Genomic DNA, 22557 nt, shown 5'->3' on the forward strand with positions numbered 1-22557 from the left:
GTTGATAAATAAGCTAGGACCTCGTAACAACAATTGCAACAAGGCACACCCTGTCATTAACTACAGGTATTTCTGATCTGGCTCAAAGGCTGTACCGAATCAAGTGTAATGTAAGAACAATGCAGTTACATAGGATGTACTTGTACCTACCCAGGACCAAGCAACTGAATGTAAGGTGACCTTTATAACTACTATGTAGCTAGAATGTAACAACATTGGCAGGAGAACATCAGGTTCCTTTTAGTTACATTGTAACTTTTAGTTACATATATATGCATTTACAATGTACTACCTAGTTACATTGTAACTTTTAGTTCCATATACATGTATTTACAATGTACTACCTAGTTACATTGTAACAATCTTTAACAACAAACTCTGTAGTTACAATGTTGTTACAAGGGATATACATGTATTTACAATGTACTACCCAGGAGCATGCAACTTGATGTAAAGTGAAGTGACATCTTTTATTACTTTGTGGTTACAATGTAACAACCATTGCACAGTAGGAAACCAGGAGAAATGAGGGGAATATTTTTCACCTTGACATTTCTTTATTGGATTTGACAAAGAATACTATTCTAACCATTCAAATTCTATAACTATTGGTACTATTTTACAAATTTACTAACATAGGGTGGTAAAGCTAGCTAGATAGTTAGCATTTTCCCATTTTTCACTCATGTAGCTATCTATTGGAACACTGTCACAATGTCAACAGTTTTCCAACTCAATTAACTTTACAAGATTGTCATAAAATGTATTAAACATTTAGTTAACAATGTGATTTCACTATTTTGAGACTTACATTGCACTTTTGCACATTACAAACACTACAAATGAAGAGGCAGAATTAGCATGTGGCTTCCATTTTGGTTGCAGAGGTGCGTTTGAGAGGTGAAAGTTCAGTGTGACATCACTTTCTGGTGAACTCTCGATTTTGCAAAATCTTTTAACAAAAACCTAATGAAACATTTAGTTAACCTTTATGTTCACTATTTAGTGACTGACATTGTACATTTGCACATTCAAAACAAAAAAAAATAAGGTAGAAGAAATACAGGTGAAGACAACATAATAATTCCATGTGGAGTGTTAGAAAACAAACACATTCATTGGACCAGCTCAGTGGCTGATTATACAGGATTAGCATTGTAACATGTGACCAGCAGTAGGGAAATAAAGTAATAACGTAGCTGTAGATAATTAAAAGTTGAAATGAATAAAATGACAGTAAAGCAGTTGTGCTAAGTGTTTGCTGAGTAGTTAGCTGAAATTGACTACGATTGTGTTTACTTTCCACTTTGATGGCAAACTTTCTGGACTGCTAACTTCCACTTGCAGTAATTTTCGCTCTGGCGCTGGTCCAATGAATTTGTTTATTTCTGTACACTTCTGCGTGGAATTATTACGTTGTGTTAACCTTAATATATAATATATATGCCATTTAGCAGACGCTTTTATCCAAAGCGACTTACAGTCATGTGTGCATACATTCTACGTATGGGTGGTCCTGGGAATCGAACCCACTACCCTGGCGTTACAAGCGCCATGCTCTACCAACTGTGCTACAGAAGGACCACCCACATGCTTTTTCTGTCTCTTAAGTTGTCCTGTTTATAAAGGTTTGTAATGTGTGAAAGTGCAATGCAAGTATCAAAATAGTGAAATAACATTGTTAACTAAACATTTTATCATTTTTCTAACAATTTTGTCATGTTTATTGACCAAGCTGGAAAACATATTGACATTGTGAAATGCGAGCTATCGAGGCTGTGGATTGTGATCTGAGGAATGTTGTTCCATTCCTCTTCAATGACTGTGTGAAGTTGCTGGATATTGGCAGGAACTCGAAGACGCTGTCGTACACTTTGATCCAGACCATCCTAAAAATGCTCAATCGGTGACATCTCTGCTGAGTATACAGGCCATTGAACTGGGACATTTTCAGCTTCCAGGAATTGTGTTCATATCCTTGCGACATGGGGCCGTGCATTATCATGCTGAAACATGAGGAGATGGAGGCGACTTAATGGCGCGACAACGGGCTTCAGGATCTCGTCACGGTATCTCTGTGCATTCCAATTGCCAGTGATAAAATGCAATTGTGTTCGTTGTCCGTAGCTTTTGCCTGCCCCATACCATAACCCCACCGCCACTATGGTGCACTTTGTTCACAACGTTGACATAGCATAAACCCATTCTGTTCAATACCTTGACATCAGCAAACTGCTCGCTCACACGACGCCATACATGCTGTCTGCCATCTGCCAGGTACAGTTGAGACACGGATTCATCCATGACAAGTACACTTCTTGTCACGTTCTGAACTTAGTTCTGTTGTTATGTCTTTGTTTTAGTATGGTCAGGTCGTGAGTTGAGTGGGTTGTCTATGTTCCTTTTTCTATGTTTTGGGATTTCTGTGTTTGGCCTGGTATGGTTCTCAATCAGAGGCAGCTGTTTATCGTTGTCCCTGATTGAGAACCATAGTCTGGTTTCACTGTTGGTTTGTGGGTGATTATTTTCCGTGGCAGTGTTTGTTCCACACGGAACTGTTTCGGTTTTGGACACTTACCACGCTGCACATTGGTCCTCCGATCCTTCCTACTACTCCTCTTCGTCAGAGGAGGAAGACAAAAACCCTTACACTTCTCTAGCGTGCCAGTGGCCATCGAAGGTGTGCATTTGCCCACTAAAGTCAGTTATAACGCCAAACTGCAGTCAGGGCAAGACCCTTGTGAGGATGACGAGCATGCAGGTGAGCTTCCCTGAGACAGTTCCTCACAGTTTGTGTAGAAATTCTTTGGTTGTGCTAACCCACAGTTTCATCAGCTGTCCAGGTGGCTGGTTCTCATACGATCACACAGGTGAAGAAGCCGGTAGTGGAGGTCCTGGGCTGTCGTGGTTAAACTTGGTTTACGGTTGAGAGGCCGATTGGGCGTACTGCCAAATTCTCTAAAATGACATTGGAGGCGGCTTATGTTAGAGAAATTTACATTAAATTCCCTGGCAACAGCTCTGGCAGGCAGTCCTGCAGTCAGAATGCCAATTGCACGTTCCCGCAAAACTTGAGGAATCTGTGGCATTGTGTTGTGTGACAAAACTGCACATTTTAGAGTGGCCTTTTATTGTCCCCAACACAAGGTTGTGTAATGATCATGCTGTTTAATCAGCTTCTTGATTTGCCACACCTATCAGGTGGATGGATTATCTTAGCAAATGAGAAATTACAGGGATGTAAACAAATTTGTGCATAAAATTTGAGAGAAATAAGCTTTTTGTGCTTCCCGAAAATGTCTGGAATCTTTTACTTCAGCTCATGAAACATGGGACCAACACTTTACATGTTGCCTTTATATACTTTTTCAGTATAGTTAGGACTTTTTATTAATAGATTGCATTGAGTCTAAATTTGGGAATTTAATTTGAATGGTTTGAACATTAATCTTTGTCTAATCCATTAAAGAAAAGTCAAACAGAAATGTTTGTCTGCAAAGGTAATATTTAGACAGTCTCTCTCTCTCTCTCTCTCTCTCTCTCTCTCTCTCTCTCTCTCTCTCTCTCTCTCTCTCTCTCTCTCTCTCTCTCTCTCTCTCTCTCTCTCTCTCTCTCTCTCTCTCTCTCTCTCTCTCTCTCTCTCTCTCTCTCTCTCTCTCTCTCTCTCTCTCTCTCTCTCTCTCTCTCCCTCTCTCTCTCTCTCTCTCATCCCTTTGAATCATTACTGTTAAGGATACACTGTATCCTAGGTTATATCTAGCACGTTTCCCTTTTCTATGTTTCCTTGCCTAAAACATAAAGGGAGGGGCCTATAGTCACTAGTTATCTTGTCATGTTCCCTGCAAACAATGAATGCAGCTAAACCTAATTTCGAGGCTAAAACAATGTTGGCCGGGTCATCTCTCACCTTGGTCTTCCCCAGCTCCCATTCTGCACTGGTGCTGTCGTAGAGGTGGAGTAACTGTACGCACCATCCCCTTGGGTCTTCTGGTGGAGACACAGTCCTCATTAACACCTTGTACCTGAGAAAGGGATGGGACCGAATGGAATGTTAGCATATACATGGCTCGGAATCCATCGCAAAATATGTTTCGGGACATGAAACATTGTTGCAGTTGCAAAGAAAGAGATAGGGTGTGGTAGTTAATTTAAAGTAAATATGTGAATTGTTTTCGCCCCACCGTTAGCCAAGTTAGCTTCCTAGCTAGCTGGAGTTGTTTACATATTCTTCACAGTTACTGTTCTTACACTTCTTTGCTATCTACCGTAACGTTGCATCATGCCTCCAAAAAGGACACTGTGGCTCCAGGTATTTTATTACATTTTTACAGTTGTGATGTATCCATTTTCAAAATGTATTAAAATCTTCAGATGTAACTCATGTGGGTTCCTGGATCCTTTCACAGCATTATAAGGAGGATGGGATCCACCCAAATCATTTGGGTTGCGGGATCCTTACACAGCATTATAAGGCTGCGTTGAGACAATGACTTATCAATGAAAACAGTCAAACATCCCAGAAAAGTGCTAACTTAAGAAACAAGGTTAATGAAGTCGATAACTTGCTAGTAACAGATTATGTTCATATTCTGACAATCTCTAAATCTAGATAATACCTTTGATGATATAGTGGTGATTACATCTACAGAAAATACAAAAATAACAATGGGGATGGTGTTGCGGTCTATATTAAGAACCACATTCCTGTAAGGCTTAGAGAGGATCTCATGTTAAATAGTGTTGAATTAATATGGCTACATGTTCACCTGCCTCACCCAAAGCCCATTCTGGTGTGAAGCTGCTATAGACTACCAGGTGCTGGATAAATGTGTGAAATGTTTGATAATGTATGTGATATCAACATAGAGCTATATTTTCTTGGTGATTTCAATATTGACTGGCTTTCATCAAGCTGCTCACTCAAGAAAAAACGTCAAACTGTAACCAGTCCCTGCAACCTGGTTCAGGTCATCAGTCAACCTACCAGGGTAGTTACACACACAGTACAGGAATGACATCATCAACATGTATTGATCACATCTTTACTAATGGGAATTGATGGGAAATGATGTAAATATATCACTAGCCACTTTAAACAATGCTACCTTATATAATGTTACTTACCCTACATTATTCATCTCATATACATATGTATATACTGTACTCTACAACATCGACTGCATCCTTATGTAACACATGTATCACTAGCCACTTTAACTATGCCACTTTGTTTACTTTGTCTACATACTCATCTCATATGTATATACTGTACTCGATACCATCTACTGTATGCTGCTCTGTACCATCACTCATTCATATATCCTTATGTACATGTTCCTTATCCCCTTACACTGTGTATAAGACAGTAGTTTTGGAATTGTTAGTTAGATTACTTGTTGGTTATCACTGCATTGTCGGAACTAGAAGCACAAGCATTTCGCTACACTCGCATTAACATCTGCTAACCATGTGTATGTGACAAATAAAATTGGATTTGATTTGATTTGATTTGATGCTGCAGACATTTTCTTGAAAGTAGTATCCAGATGCCTAAGATGTAGTGATCACAATATCTAGGAAAACCAAAGTTCCAAAGTCTGGGCCTAATATAGTGTATAAGAGGTCATACAATACATTTTGTAGTGATTCCTATGATGTTGACGTAAAGAATATTTGCTGGTCTGTGGTGTGTAATGAGGAGCAACCAGACACTGCACTTGACACATTTATAAAATGTCTTATTCCAGTTACTAATAAGCATGCGCTCATTAATTAAGAAAATTACTGTAAAATCGGTTAAATACCCTTTGATTGACGAGGAACCGAAAAAGTGTATGGTTGAAAGGGACGAGGCAAATAAGTCTGGCAGCACAACCGATTGGCCAACGTACTGCAAATTGAGAAATCATGTGACTAAGCTGAAGAAACAAAAGAAGGAACTATACTATGAATCAAAGATAAATTATATAAAGAATGACAGTAAAAAGCTTTGGAAAAAAGCGAACTCAGCTCCATCATTCAGCCTGTTACCAACCCTTAGTAAACTTTTGGAAAAAAATGTGTTTGAGCAGATACAATGCTATTTCACAGTAGACAAATTGACAGCAGACTTTCAATGATAAAGGGACAATAGAGAGCTGAGTACAGGCCATTAGCACGTTTGGTAGGCTATTAATGACAATCAGAGGCATCAGAGCACAGTTTTGGAGAACCCTAGTTACCGTGACTCAACAGTCATGTGGAATTAGACTGTGGTCATGACTCCTGACTGTCGGTATGGCGGTAATATGATCACCATAGCAGCCCTAGTCTCAGAGTAGGAGTGCTGGTTTAGGATCGGTTTAACCTTTTAGATAACCTGAATAAGAATAACTGGACAGGGGAGAGCTGATCCTAGATCAGCACTTCTACTATAAAACACTTGAACACATACGGCCCCAGCTCTGTACTCACCTGGTACAGAAGTCTTGGAAAGGCCTCCTGATGGGGAAGCCTGTACGGCGGATCTTTACGGTCTCCAGCATCCCTGAGTACCTGAGCTGGTTCAGCACCACCGTCTGGTCAAACTGCTCAGGCATCTGAGGGCAGGAAAGTGGACGGAAATACGTAATACTGCGGCGGTTGCTTGGGCACCAAAATGGCAGCCACATCGGATCACTCAGGCGGGTGCTGTACATACTGTTTTGGTGTGTTCTTTTGATGTTACACACTGTGCAGAGGGAAACCTTGTGAACCCAGTCGCCATTAGCTATGTAAATACAACCTAGTATTGACAAATCTGAAATGATTTGGGGCAGTCGTGTAACTTTTCATCGATAAGTCGCTCAAATCAGATGACGTGATGCCTGTACAGTGCTTTTTATAACGCCGTTGTCACGGGCAATACATCAGATGTCATTAGGCAACTGGAAAACCCGTGTTCATATTTGTGTGTTAAGAAAATACATGCGTTTAGTTTGAGACCACTAGAGACGCAGCCCTGACTTCTTAAACAAATGTCATAAATTGAACAAGCTGAGACGACATAACTGATGAGGTCTACAACCATCACACAGCCCCTACTGTAAAACCCTCCATTCATACTCTCATATGATGCATATCTCTCATTCATGAATCTAAGCCCTTTAACACAAAACACGCAGGAGCACACAAGAATATCTGTCATTCACAAATCAAAGCCCTTTTCATTTGCTTGGCCATTTAGAGACGTCTCCACCAGCAACAGATACGAAAGGCATTGGGGGAAGGAAGGGGAGTGTGTGAGCGAAAGCCAAAGTCATTATGTGGTACCCCTCACCCTTAACCTCAGTGGGCGTAGGGGGGTAGCAATAAGAGGGCGCTTTCATACCTCATGCATTGCCCCTTTTATTTCAATTTCATTGAAAGGGCAGAGATCTTAGATAGACCCATTCTGGCCAAGAGAAGAAGCGATCAGATTCACCAATGGACACAGATCACTAGCTGAATGACGCCCTGTAAGAGCAATAGGCTAAGGGAGCACCTTATTAGCATAATTGCATTTGCATAATGAGCCTAACGAGCCGTCGTCGTGTCACAAAGCCCCGTGTCACAAAGCCCCGTGTCACAGGAAGCTGCCGTCTGACGCTTTCTTTTTCTGACCGACTGTCGTCGTCTGGGTTTGACCAACCCGATTGTCTGTATGTCAGATGTGCTACCTCTCATTGTATATATCGCTCTGTCTCTCTTCCATCTCTGTTTTTAATTCTCAGATTTTAAAAAGCAGTTTGTCTGTCAGACAGCTGCCCTCTCTTTCTGTCTTTCTGTCTCTCTTTTGCTCTCCCGCTCTTTCTCTGCCACTTTCTGACTTTTGAAACATTGCTTGTTTGTCAGAGAGCTGCCGCTGCAGGTCATATCTCTCTTTATACCTCTCTCTCTGCGTTGCAAATTCTACTCTAATAAAGTACTCGTTATTTTTCCTCAGTCTGATTTTAAAACCCACGGCTGTCATTTCAGGAAGCCACAGTGGGCTACTCTCTCTGACATTCAGTTTCTATATCTAAACAGATAGTGAGAATGGGCTCAGGGAGAGCAAGAGCTACACCATGTATATGAAACTACTACTGGAGGCCTACGTCATACTCAGAACTTACCCGGTAAAATGTGTATTCTGTCTCTTTTGTTTGATTAATTCCCTCACTTCAGGGGCTCTACATCCCTCACTTCAGGGGCACTACATCCCTCACTTCAGGGGCACTACATCCCTCACTTCAGGGGCACTACATCCCTCCCTTCAGGGGCACTACATCCCTCACTTCAGGGGCACTACATCCCTCACTTCAGGGGCACTACATCCCTCCCTTCAGGGGCACTACATCCCTCCCTTCAGTGGCGCTACATTAACACATTTGGCAAAAAGGCAAAAAAATAATTAAATAAATTCTTATAGACCAGAAGACCCACAACCACTTTACAAAAAAGTGCAGGGTCAGGCCTTTTGCCCGTCAATTAAAGTTACATATTGCACCTTTAAAAATCTAGTATGTGAATGTAAATCTAGATCCAAAATATTGAATTCAAAGTTCCCAAACTTCAATCAATAGGCATGATTACAAACAAGCATCAGCCACGGCCTCTCCCTCTCTCTGAAGGGAACGCATAGTCTGAGAAGGCAAAACCTTATCTCTTCACACCAAATGTCTAACTGAAGACCAAGCTGGTCATTCAGTTGGACAAAAGAGGGTGTGTTCAGGTGGTCATGGGGGTTGGGAACTCTGAGGGAAAAGTCAAATATGGACCAGAGAGAGGTGAGAATGCCTCCCCCTACAAATCATCATATGTTTGGCAACAAAAAGCTGAATTATTAGTATACACACAGTATTATATCAATGATTGTAAATAAAATCAATAAGAGAATCCATCATCTCAGTTGATGAGAATATCAACAGGTATTTTCTCTCTGTAAGTAACCAAAAAAATCACATCACATAAAGCTGATTATCACGTGTCAAACATTGGTAAAAACTAGGTTTGCAAAAAGCACCACACATATAAATGGTGCATTGTTTAAACTTACAGTGTCCCAAAGAGCAGTGCATTTCGAAGGTTGAGAGAGGAATAATAGAGCTGTGGTGACACATCTGTTTGTTTTTAACCGAAATGTCACATTTTTATCAATCTCCTTATCAATTCATTTTGGCCGTGAGCAAAAATCAATGAACTGCAACAGCACAACGAATACACATCTAATAATGACACATAACTGGCAATATCAGAAGAGTTGTCCCTTTCGCCAGCCAATCAAATGGTGTGTCCTCACCAAAAATGCTAGCCCTATATAATGACTGTGATGGCACAACAATCAATAACTATAGCTAGCAAATGCAACAAGAAACCCCTTCGCCATGCCAACACTGAACCTTTTCAGTCTTCCATTTCCACTCCATCACGGAAGCCAATCTTTCAGATGTAAACATACTCCAGTGCCACAAACAAAGCCTAATGCACACTAGCCGAGCGATAACACCATTTCCATTTAAAACTCCATTGCCTCTTACCATGCAATGCAGCGTAGTCTCTCATTCCATCTCTAACAGTAAGCCAAGAGTTCCGTATCAAGGCAGAGAGATATAGACAGATGACAGAAGTTCCTGAAAGCTGGGTCTCTCTCTCTCCAACACACACACAAGAATAAACACAAGCAGAGAATGAACAAAGCCTTTTGCCAGCTCCGCTTCTCTTTATGTGTGTGGGGGCGGTTACCATGGAGATGCGTCCCATGCTGAGGCTAATTTGTATGGGCCACTTGTAGGGACTGTTGGGGAGGGTGGGGAGTTGTGTGTGTGTGTATCAGTGTGTGTATGTGTGAGTGAACATTTTTGTGCCTGTGTATGTTCTATGTAAGTGCATATGTGCGTGTGCGTGTCTTTGCCTGTGTGTGTATGTCTTTGCCTGTGTGTGTGTGTGTGTCTTTGCCTGTGTGTGTGTGTGTGTGTGTGTGTGTGTGTGTGTGTGTGTGTGTGTGTGTGTGTGTGTGTGTGTGTGTGTGTGTGTGTGTGTGTGTGTGTGTGTGTGTGTGTGTGTGTGTGTGTGTGCGCATGTCTTTGCCTGTGTGTGTGTGTGTGTGTGTGTGTGTGTGTGTGTGTGTGTGTGTGTGTGTGTGTGTGTGTGTGTGTGTGTGTGTGCGCGCGTTTGTCTTTGCCTGTGTGTGTGTGTGTGTGTGTGTGTGTGTGTGTGTGTGTGTGTGTGTGTGTGTGTGTTTGTGTGTGTGTGTGCATGTCTTTGCCTGTGTGTGTGTGTGTGTGTGTGTGTGTGTGTGTGTGTGTGTGTGTGTGTGTGTGTGTGTGTGTGTGTGTGTGTGTGTGTGTGTCTTTGCCTGTGTGTGTGTGTGTGTGTGTGTGTGTGTTGTGTGTGTGTGTGTGTGTGTGTGTGTGTGTGTGTGTGTGTGTGTGTGTGTGTGTGTGTTTGTGTTTGTGTGTGTGTGTGTACAGGGAGAAAGGGAATAGCGGACAAAAGCAGTGCACTCTGGAAACACGGAGCGAGCATCCGGGACAGGAAGAAAGGGAATAGCGGACAAAAGCAGTGCACTCTGGAAACACGAGGAGCGAGCATCCGGGAACAAAAGCTGTTCATTTTTAAACATGTTCCAATATCCTCACTAGCATACCCACGTCAAATGAATCAATGTATGTATTGGGAAGGCATTGAACTCATGGAACATTCTATTCCAATATCCTCACTAGCATACCCATGTCAAATGAATCAATGTATGTATTGGGAAGGCATTGAACTCATGAGTTACTCTCCAGTGCAGGCATTGTAACATTGGCTGAAATAGTACTCACACAACCATTTCATGTTTCAAAATTATTTCTTTATCCAGATTAAGGGTGCTGCTATGGAATCCCCTATGGCTCCTAACTATGCTAATTTGTATGTGAGTTACATAGAGAAACAGTCAATTCACTAAGATCTACATGGATATTATGGCGGAGGTGGGCAATGTTCGTTCCCTTGGACTGTAGGTGTTATGCAGTGAAAACTCCTTTGAATCTGCTGGGGACTCACATGCTATTAAGTGTACGGTATGTGACATGTTTGCAGACGAGGGGGAAAGGTCAGATGGACACCTTCATGTGTGAAAAATGTATTGAACTCGATGCAGCTAAAGAAAGGATTATTGAACTCGATGCAGCTAAAGAAAGGATTATTGAACTCGATGCAGCTCAAGAAAGGATTATTGAACTCGATGCAGCTCAAGAAAGGATTATTGAACTCGATGCAGCTCAAGAAAGGATTATTGAGCTCAAGAAAGGATTATTGAACTCGATGCAGCTCAAGAAAGGATTATTGAACTCGATGCAGCTAAAGAAAGGATTATTGAACTCGATGCAGCTAAAGAAAGGATTATTGAAATCGATGCAGCTAAAGAAAGGATTATTGAAATCGATGCAGCTCAAGAAAGGATTATTGAACGGAATAAGGCTTGAACTGAATAAGGATTCTTAGAGTCTATCGGCATCTTTAAATGCTTCCTATCAAAACATCCAAGAGGATTATAATGGGACCTTCCTGGGATATGATCAGTTTCCGCCATTGTACCCCTCTACTAGTTTGAACCAGATTTATGGCCGCTCATTGTTCAACTCCAGTTGAGTGTGAATTGATGTGTGTCGGAACCAGGAAGAAGGAGAAGAATCGTTCCCGGCGCGCCTGCTTTGTTACCCCGCGCACAGACTTAAGACTCAAATTGCTTTGAGTTGCCTGTCCCGTCTGTCTTCTACCGGGGGCGTACATGTTCCTTCCATGGCTGTGAAAGCTACTGTCCTAGTGAATCAACTGCCTGGACCCCTGTGGCCCCCCTCCCCTGGGCCGTGCTCTCTGTCTCAGAGCTCTGTCTCTCTGGCTGTTGCAGGCCTGCACACAGCCGGCGGTTCAGCAGCCCTCCCCTGGGCCGTGCTCTCTGTCTCAGAGCTCTGTCTCTCTGGCTGTCGCAGGCCTGCACACAGCCGGCGGTTCAGCGGCCCTCCTCTGGGGTAGTTATGTGGCTCTGGCTTCGCAGTCTGCTACGAGGCCGGAACATTCCGGCCGCTTATGATAGTTCGATGGTGCACATATATCTGTACCTGGGGCAAGGACTGTGTTTTCCTGGGGCAAAAGTTCAGGATATCACCAGGTTGCTTCCTGAGGCTGTGCGTCAGACACCGGGGGCTGACACTGTTATAGTTAATGTGGGGTTGAAAGACATTACGTTACATTACATTTAAGTCATTTAGCAGACGCTCTTATCCAGAGCGACTTACAAATTGGTGCGTTCACCTTAAAGACATTACGTTGGCTAGATCAGAGCAGCTTAAAAAAATATTTGATAGACCTTGTTAACAAGCTGAAAGACTTAAAGAAGTTTCCGTTCACCTCTGCCCCTCTTCCTCTGCTTGGTCATAGAAGTGGCAGATGACTGGCTGAAGGTCTACTGTCTATACGCAGGCATGACTTTTATTGACAATTTTGATACATTTCAGGGATGATGGAATTCACCCAAATCACCTTGGCGCGTGCATGAACTCTATCTAATCAGTACAAGGCAGCTCTAAGAAATGGACTCTTAAGGTCTTTTACTAGTCCTGCTATGGCTAGAAAGGAGGGTACTGCCGTTAGCACTTTTCCTCATTTGCATTGTAAATGAAGCCGCTGCCGTCTCAGGTAATCCCTACTATAATTACGATAGATAAGCAACATGTAGGGCGGATTGAGGTCAATTTCAACAATTACATTTTCATTGCGATGCAGCCTTTTGTTATGAATAATAGGTTGGCAGGTAATGATCTGGCTTTTAGTGACACTGCAGGTGATTTCAAAGCCAAAAATGGTTTGAAATGCATCCACCTAAAGGTGGTGGTTGCTATCTATACAAAAAGTCACCTTTCTGTGTCTCTTTTAAAGTCCTAAACTATTTTAATTTCTAGTTTAAATCTTCAACTAGGTTCTAATTCTAAAGTAACTTGTCTAAAGTAACTTGTCTAAAGTAACTCGTCTAAAGTAACTCGTCTAAAGTAACTCGTCTAAAGTAACTCGTCTAAAGTAACTCGTCTAAAGTAACTCGTCTAAAGTAACTCGTCTAAAGTAACTCGTCTAAAGTAACTCGTCTAAAGTAACTCGTCTAAAGTAACTCATCTACTGATCTCCCTCCACTAAGAAATGGTTGTTAACTAGTCTCACTGATTTAATAGCTTATTTTTTACTTCTAAAATGTTTGTCAAAAGGTGACCTTAACCTGTCCTGGGGAAACCAAGACTCAGACTGGTTTAAAGGATTTTTGTAATAACCTAAATCTCACTCAGTTGATTACCAAGCCCACACGTCCAAATCTGAGGGATCCTACTAAATAAACATGAATTGACCTTATGTTTACAACCCCCCTGAGAAATGTGTGGCTAACGGTGTTTTCTCCTAGGAAATTAGTGGTCACTGTCCTATTGTTCGTATTATAGATGTTAGGACTGATAAGGCAATACAACTACTGCCCACTCAACTACTGCCCACAACTACTGACCACAACCCCACAACTTCTGACCACAACCCCACAATTGCTGACCACATCTAGTGACCACAACCACACAACTTCTGACCACAACCCCACAAATAGTGACCATAACATCACAACTTCTGAACACAACTACTGACGAAAACTATTGACCACAACTACTGACTTCAACCCCACAACTTCTGACCACAACTTTTGACGACATAACTACTGACCACAACCACGCAACTTTAGACCACAACCACACAACTGCTGACCACAGCTAGTTACTACAACCACACAATTACTGACCACAAACATACAACTTCTGACCACACAACTACTGACCACACATGTAAATAACCATAGCTACTGACCACCACAATTACTGACCACAACTACCTGGACACAACTACTGACCAGCACCACACAACTACTGACCACAAACACACAACTTCTAACCACAACCACACAACTTCATAACACACACCGACTGACTCGACTACTGAACAACTCCTGACCACAACCACACAACTACAGAACACAACCACACAACTACTGGCTACAACTACTGACCACAACTACTAAACCACAGCTACTGACCACAATTACTGACCACAAACATATATCTGCTGACCACAACAACACAATCACTGACCCAAGTTACTGACTACAACCACAAAACTTATGACCAGAACTGCTGACCATAAGCACACAATGGCTGACCACAATTAATGATGACAACCACAAAAATACTGACCACAACCACACAACTACTGACCACAAGAACACAACTACAGACCATAAAACTGACCACCCCAACTGACTCGACAACTGAACAACTCCTGACCACAACTACTGACCAAAACCACACAACTACAGAACACATCTACAGCATCGGTGGGACCCTCGTGGGACGGTTGAGCTAACGTAGGCTAATGTGATTAGCATGAGGTTATAAGTAACAAGAACATTTCCCAGGACATAGACATGTCTGATATTGGCAGAACGCTTAAATTCTTGTTAATCTAATTTCACTCTCCAATTTACAGTAGCTATTACAGTGATATAATACCATGCTATTGTTTGAGGAGAGTGCACAATTATGAACTTGAAAATGTATTAATAAAACAATTAGGCACATTTGGGCAGTCTTGATATCAAATGTTGAACAGAAATGCAATGGTTCATTGGATCAGTCTAAAACTTTGCACATACACCGCTGCCATCTAGTAGCCCAAATCTAAATCTAAATCTGAGCTGGAATAATTACATTATGGTCTTTCTCTTGCATTTCAAAGATGACGGTACAAAAAAAAGAAAGAAATGTCTTTGTATTATCTTTTACCAGATCTAATGTGTTATATTCTACTACAGTAGTTTAAAATTTCCACAAACTTCAGTGTTTCCTTTCAAATGGTATCGAGAATATGCATATCCTTGCTTCAGGTCTGGAGCTACAGGCAGTTAGATTTGGGTATGTCATTTTAGGCGAAAATTTTAAAAAAGGGTCCGATCCCCCATTCTAAATCTTTGACACACACTACCATTCAAAAGCTTGCGGTCACTTAGATATTTCCTTGTTTTTGAAAGAAAAGCCATTTTTTTGTCCATTAAAATAACATCAAATTGATCAGAAATACAGTTTAGACATTGTTAATGACTATTGTAGCTGGAAATGGCAGATTTTTTATGTAATATCTACATATTGTGGTTCCTCCTTTAAAAGTTGCGTTATACTGCGGCACACCTTGTGTGCTGCCACAGCATTCTGTGGCACGTCATTTAATTCTCAGACATTTCTTCTGTTACTGCAAGTAATTGCTAGTTTGACCACAAGAGGGCATCTTTGAGAAGCATTTGGTAATAACATAGTATATGGGATTGATTTTAAGAAATTTGGCTTAATTAGATTAATATTAAGGTGTTTCCATTCAGAGAAAAACGACAAACGAATCCCTAAGGGAAATGTGGTTTCCGTTAGGATGGAATGGAAAATATGGCGCTGTGCGTGTACGTCGGGATACAGGATTGGAGGATTCTAAATTGTTTACCTTCATTAAACAACTTTGTGTAAATCAGTTATATTTATTCCCATTGTATTTCATTATGGATCCATAAGTAAATAACATCTGCATTTTGAAAGAGTATTTTTTTAAAATCTTTATTTTATTAACAAAATGTGGTTATTTGTCTATTAGGCTACTGTGCAGTTTCCGTTAGGATGGAAAATAAAATATGGCCCTGTGCAATGTGACGCTTATCAATTCAGAGCATTGTACGATTGTCAGTTCGTGAATTGACTATTTCGCTCTCGGAGCGCACACTGGACATTCAGGCCGAGGAGTAGGGTTGATTTGAGCGTCCTGGCCTTACAACGGCAGTCAAGCACCCAAGATAACGTTGGCTAGTTACATCCAGACACAAATGAGACCACTCTTACCATTTTACCCGTCCTAGTAGAGCTGGTAAAGTAGTTGTTGTGTTAACCAGAGCGTCGGTGACTGTAAATGTGCTGCTGGAAACAATTTAATTACGCTTTTTTTTCCCGACGTTTAATGACACTGGCCATATTCAACAGGTGTTGAGCGCTTGTAAAGTAATTATTCTGCGCTCTGGTACACTCAGAAGAGAGTGCTCTGAAATCCGTGTAGATCGTAGGCTGGACACACAACATTTTTAACAACGTTCTTTTCTGATAAAAACGAGTTCATTGCATCCGCCGTGGAGCCCGGTTTCATAATATGACCATATGTCCCAGCTGCTTGCTGTCTTTCTGAAGTGATGTGACATTTGTTTTTGTGCATAATGCCTTATTTTAATTCCTTTTTCACCCCGCCAGCTCCTATTAGTTATATTGAGCACCGTGGCACCAACTCACCTTCCAAACATTCTATTCCCAGCTTATTGCTCAACTTCACAATGCCTGCTTCATTATTGTTGGCAATGAGACCTGCTCACGTTGTTTTATAGTTCAAATGTAAACATCAAAAATAATATTGGAACTCTACAGTCTTCCCATTGTTTCCTATGGAGGAAATATAGGCATGTCTGTGTATATTTAGATTTTTTTCAAGTAGGACGCCATTTTTAATCATGAGAATCTCCTCTTTCTAATTATGTAAGCCCAGGCAGCTAGCTCAGTTGTCATCAAATGCTAGCCCCAAAATACTTTTTGCCCTTGGAATGCTGAGCTACCCACATTGTTTTCCTATGGAGAATTAATGATTAGTTTCACAGTGTTATCTGACAAAGGTATTGATGTGAGTTTTTGTTCCTCTGCCTCCCCACACATTGTTTACACCATATCAATTGGGTGCCAGTAATATCAAAGTCTCTGCAATAGTGTGTGGTTTCTTGGCATTCTCTCAACCAGCTTGAGGTAGTCACCTGGAATGTTTTTCAACAGGTGTGCCTTGTTAAAAGTTCATTTGTGGAATTCCTTTTCTTCTTAATGCGTTTGAGCCAATCAGTTGTGTTGTGACAAGGTAGGGGTGGTATACAGAAGAAAGCCCTATTTGGTAAAAGACCAAGACCATTTTATGGCAAGAACAGCTCATATAAGCAAAGAGAAATGACAGTCCATCATTACTTTAAGACATGAAGGCCAGTAAATCCAGAACATTTCAAGAACTTTGAAAGTTTCTTCAAGTGCAGTCGCAAAAACCATCGAGCACTATGATGAAACTGGCTCTCATGAGGACCGCCACAGGAAAGGAAGACCCAGAGTTATTTCTGCTGCATGGAGGAGGTGGTGTGATGGTGTGGGGGTGCTTTGCTGGCGACACTGTAGGTGATATATTTAGAATTCAAGACATACTTAAGCAGCATGGCTATCACAGCATTCTGCAGCGATACGCCATCCCATCTGGATTGCGCTTAGTGGGACTTTCGTTTTTTTTTCAACAAGACAATGACCCAAAACACACCTCCAGGCTGTGTAAGGGCTATTTGACCAAGGAGAGTGATGGGGTGCTGCATCAGATGACCTGGCCTCCAAACTCAACCGACCTCAACCCAATTAAGATGGTCTGGGATGAGTTGGACCGCAGAGTGAAGGAAAAGCAGCCAATAAATGTTCAGCATATGTGGGAACTCCTTCAAGACTATTGGAAAAGCATTCCCCATTCCCCTGGTTAAGAGAATGCCAAGAGTGTGAAAAGATGTCATCAAGGCAAAGGTTGGCTACTTTGAAGAATCCAAAATATTAAATATTTGTTTAACACTTTTTTGGTTACTGCATGATTCCATATGTGTTATTTCATAGTTATGATGTCTTCACTATTATTCTACTATGTAGAAAACAGTACAACAACAACAACCTTTGAATGAGTAGGTGTGTCCAAACTTGACTGGTACTGTATATAGTATAATAACAATAGTGTATACTATAGCGATACAATATACTACATCGTTTGTTCGTTCATTGGTTAATTCACAATCTGTCACACACAGAGAATGTAGTTGTCATTGAAACAATGGGCCACAGTCAATTGCTCCCCATAACAACACAATGTATCAATGAATGTATCAGGACTAATGAAAGAACCAATAAGTACTTCATTGATCAGTTGACTAATTGACAACTAATCGGTCCAAATGTACCCCTTGTCCTTGGCCCTTTTCTGTTTGCAGATCTGTAATGTGTGGGTAAGTATTGGTGGGATATTGCTTAAACCTTATAGATCTATAAAGGGAGAAAATGTAGACCAGCTGAACCATTTGATTCCACTGCCTCCTTCTTTCCTTTCCTCCTTTCCTTCCGTTTCAAGCTGAACATGTTTTCATCTTTGACAGGAGCCACCGACTCAGTTTGACTCCTCATTCTGGGCTCGGGCTGTATTTCATGTGTGTACATTAACCAAGTCTTGCAAATTCCCTCGAGATCATAGAGCAGAGAAGAGCCAACTCCCATTTTATTGCTATAGTGTGTTAGTGTGTGTGTGGTCAGGAAAGGGGAGTGTTGCCCTTTTTATACACAGTCAATGATTGGATCCCACACTTAAAAAAAAATTAGAGATTTTCCCTTTATTCATTGATGGCCTTGCCCTATGTTAAAAAGATTGTATTCAAGGAAGAGGAGTATAACGTAAAGTTTATATATGTAGGTGCTTACCTTGTGAGTGTTCGGCTTGATGCATCGCACAAAAAAGGGGTTCGAAGTACTGAGGTTGGCCATCAGTGAGTGCAAGGAATTCTGGGTAAAAAAAAACAATTAGATGTTAGCTAACTCTGACACTGTTACACTTCAGTATTGTTCGGGATGCTGATTATTATGCACTTTCCATGTTCATGATATAAAGGCAAATACAAACAAGGGACAAGGGTCAATTAAAGGGTCACTGCATTATGTACAGAACAAAAACGCAAAGTGTTGGTCCCATTTTTCATGCGCTGAAATAAAATATCCCACTTTTTTCATTACTACATGATTCCATATGTGTTATTTCATAGTGTTGATGTCTTCCTTATTATTCTACAATGTAGAAAATAGTAAAAAATAAAGAAAAACCATTGAATGAGTAGGTGTGTCCAAACTTTTGACTGGTACTGTGTACAGTCCCTCGACTGGTTAGTGCAGATAAATGTAAGACAATTATCGTCACTGACCTTAAACTGGGAACTGACAGTGGGTCTCCTGTGCTTGGAGCTGCATTTGAGGGTGTCCTGCTTGTTACGGCTCGAGACGTGCTCAAAGAGGTCGTACACAAAGTCCAACCTGATGCACACGCACACACGCACACACACAAAATAAGTGTTACAATGTGCACGTTTGAATAACCAACTTTACCCAGCTCTGCATGACCCTCAATTAAAAATAAAACCCCTATTCAATTAATTCAAAACAGTAGTGCAGAATGTATGAATTGTTCACTTACAGATGGTTGCATCTCAAATAGCAACCTATTTCATATATAGAGTACTACTTTTAGGCTGTGGTAATAATGTCTGCACTGCATAGGGAATAGGGCGCAATTCGAGATTGAACATGATAGAATTGCCGCTTACCTGCTCTCTCTAAGCAGGTTGAGGATGTCGTCCCTGAAAGTGTCTCGATTCTTCTCCAGAATGCCCCTCACGTCATACACCACCTAGAGCACACCAACTACTTTAATGATTTTGTTCGTCGGCAAGCTTAGCAAACTTAGCCGTGACATGCAAAGCAACAAATGCCGACACTACACATCCAAGTATAAATGACCCAAGTTATTATGAAAGAAATGCATTCCAATTTTGATTTCCTGAAAAGTGAGTGTGGAAGAGGTGAAACAATTATTGTTGACTATCAACAATGACAAAGCCACCGGGGTCTGACAACTTGTATGGAAAATGACTGAGGAAAATAGAGGACGATATTGCCACTTTGCCATATCTTCAATCTAAACCTACAAGAAAGTGTGTGGAGGGAAGCAAAAGTCAGTCCACTACAGAAACAGAAAAGCCCCCTTTACTTGCTCAAAGAAAATGACTCTACACACACTGATTTGTTATAATAAGTGTTATTAAATATGTAAATGTCATATTTTAAATTGTATACAACTGACTTAATGTTGCTGGACCTAGGGTTGCAAAGGGTCGGTGACTTTCCATGGGAAGTTAAGCCCGAAAATTTAGGGAATTTTGCTTAAGGCAATGTGTATTGGAAGAGATTTCTGAATGTTCATCTTCCAGCATACACCCCTCCAACCAGACATGCTTTATCTACATATTTGCTGGATGCAGAATTTAACAGAGTTCAAGTGAAGGTCAAGCAAATGATAGAAAAGCAGACTGTATTGCAATCATCTCTGATAGGTGGTCAAATGTTTGTGGGCAAGGAATAATTAACTACATCATCTCCACCACTCAACCAGTATTCTACAAGAGCACAGACACAAGGGACAACAGACACACCGGTCTCTACATTGCAGATGAGCTGAAGGCAGTCATCAATGACCTTGGACCACAGAAGGTATTTGCACTGGTGACAGACAATGCTGGGAACATGAAGGCTGCTTGGTCTAAAGTGGAGGAGTCCTACCCTCACATCACACCCATTGGCTGTGCTGCTCATGCATTTAACCTTCTCCTCAAGGGCATCATGGCACTGAAAACAATGTATACAATCTACAAGAGAACCAAGGAGATGGTTAGGTATGTGAAAGGTCATCAAGATACAGGAGCAATCTACCTCACCAAGCAAAGTGAGAAGAATAAGAGCACCACATTGAAGCTGCCCAGCGACACCCGTTGGGGTGGTGTTGTCATCATGTTTTACAGTCTCCTGGAGGGGAAAGTCTCTCCAAGAAATGGCCATATCACAGTCTGCCGATATGGACAGCCCCATCAAGAGGATCCTCCTTGATGATGTATTTTGGGAGAGAGTGGTAAGCAGCCTGAAACTCCTGAAACCTATAGCAGTAGCCATTGCACGGATTGAGGGAGACAATGCCATCCTGCCTGATGTTCAGACTCTGCTTGCAGATGTAAGAGAAGAAATCCGTACTGCCCTGCCCACTTCACTGTTGCTCCAAGCAGAGAACTGCAGTTCTGAAATACATCAAAAAGCGTGAAGACTTCTGCCTGAAGCCCATACACACCGCAGCATACATGTTGGACCCCAAATATGTTGGCAAGAGCATCCTGTCTGGTGCAGAGATCAACAAGGCCTATGGTGTCATCACTACCATGTCTCTCCACTTTGGCCTGAATGAGGGTTCTTGGCAGTCTGGCGAAGTACACTTCCAAGCAAGAGCTTTGGGATGGAGATGCAATATGGCAGTCGTGGCAATATATCTCATCAGCCACCTGGTGGAAGGGACTTTGTGGATCTGAGGCTCTTTCCCCTGTTGCCTCCATCATCCTCCAAATCTCACCAACATCAGCTGCCTCAGAGCGCAACTGGTCCTTGTTTGGAAACACACACACCAAAGCACACAACAGGCTGACCAATACAAGGGTTGACAAATTGGTGGCCATCTGGGCAAATTTGAGGCTTTTTGAGCCTGACAACGAGCCATCCTCAACAAGGTTGGAAATTGACAGTGAAGATGAGGCCTGAGAGTCTGATGTTCAAGAGGTGGACATGGAGGAGGTCCAGGGAGAAGACATGGAAGCCTGAGAGTCTGATGTTCAAGAGGTGGACATGGAGGAGGTCCAGGGAGAAGACATGGAAGCCTGAGAGTCTGATGTTCAAGAGGTGGACATGGAGGAGGTCCAGGGAGAAGACATGGAAGCCTGAGAGTCTGATGTTCAAGAGGTGGACATGGAGGAGGTCCAGGGAGAAGACATGGAAGCCTGAGAGTCTGATGTTCAAGAGGTGGACATGGAGGAGGTCCAGGGAGAAGACATGGAAGCCTGAGAGTCTGATGTTCAAGAGGTGGACATGGAGGAGGTCCAGGGAGAAGACATGGAAGCCTGAGAGTCTGATGTTCAAGAGGTGGACATGGAGGAGGTCCAGGGAGAAGAAATGGAAGCCTGAGAGTCTGATGTTCAAGAGGTGGACATGGAGGAGGTCCAGGGAGAAGACATGGAAGCCTGAGAGTCTGATGTTCAAGAGGTGGACATGGAGGAGGTCCAGGGAGAAGACATGGAAGCCTGAGAGGAAGACAACCAAAGCTGTAGTTTCGAGACTCATTTTACAGATGTGTGTTGAAAACGTTTTTGGGGGATGCGATGGAACAAACTCCCTCACGACACCAGGACAGCGGAGTCAATCGCCACCTTCCGGAGACACCTGAAACCCCACCTCTTTAAGGAATACCTAGGATAGGATAAGTAATCCCTCTCACCCCCCCCCCCTTAAGATTTAGATGCACTATTGTAAAGTGACTGTTCCACTGGATGTCATAAGGTGAATGCACCAATTTGTAAGTCGCTCTGGATAAGAGCGTCTGCTAAATGACTTAAATGTAAATGGATCAATGGGGATCATTCAATATTCCCTTTCTTTTGTTGTTCAGTGAAATCATCCCCTGTGAAGAGTCAAATAATTTAATTAAAGTTAAATTCGTAACTAAATTGTTTAAATCCTTGCAATATATATATTTTTTAATCATTGCAATTATGTCTACTTATGATAAGGTAAAAGGTTTCTG

General features: G+C 41.8%; 1 protein-coding gene across 1 annotated transcript in view; it reads right to left on the bottom strand.

The window, feature by feature from the left end:
• Positions 1–22557, bottom strand: part of myo10 (myosin X) — a 230997-nt gene that overhangs the window by 38856 nt on the left and 169584 nt on the right. The window contains exons 17-21 of the mRNA XM_046321903.1: positions 19490–19572; positions 19091–19199; positions 18597–18677; positions 6454–6578; positions 3908–4022 (exon numbers count right to left, since the gene is read on the bottom strand). Coding sequence (XP_046177859.1) covers positions 3908–4022; positions 6454–6578; positions 18597–18677; positions 19091–19199; positions 19490–19572 — 513 coding nt within the window. The remainder of the gene's footprint in view (positions 1–3907; positions 4023–6453; positions 6579–18596; positions 18678–19090; positions 19200–19489; positions 19573–22557) is intronic.

The sequence above is a fragment of the Oncorhynchus gorbuscha genome, linkage group LG22 (assembly GCF_021184085.1).
Source record: "Oncorhynchus gorbuscha isolate QuinsamMale2020 ecotype Even-year linkage group LG22, OgorEven_v1.0, whole genome shotgun sequence".
Taxonomy (NCBI): Eukaryota; Metazoa; Chordata; class Actinopteri; order Salmoniformes; family Salmonidae; genus Oncorhynchus; species Oncorhynchus gorbuscha.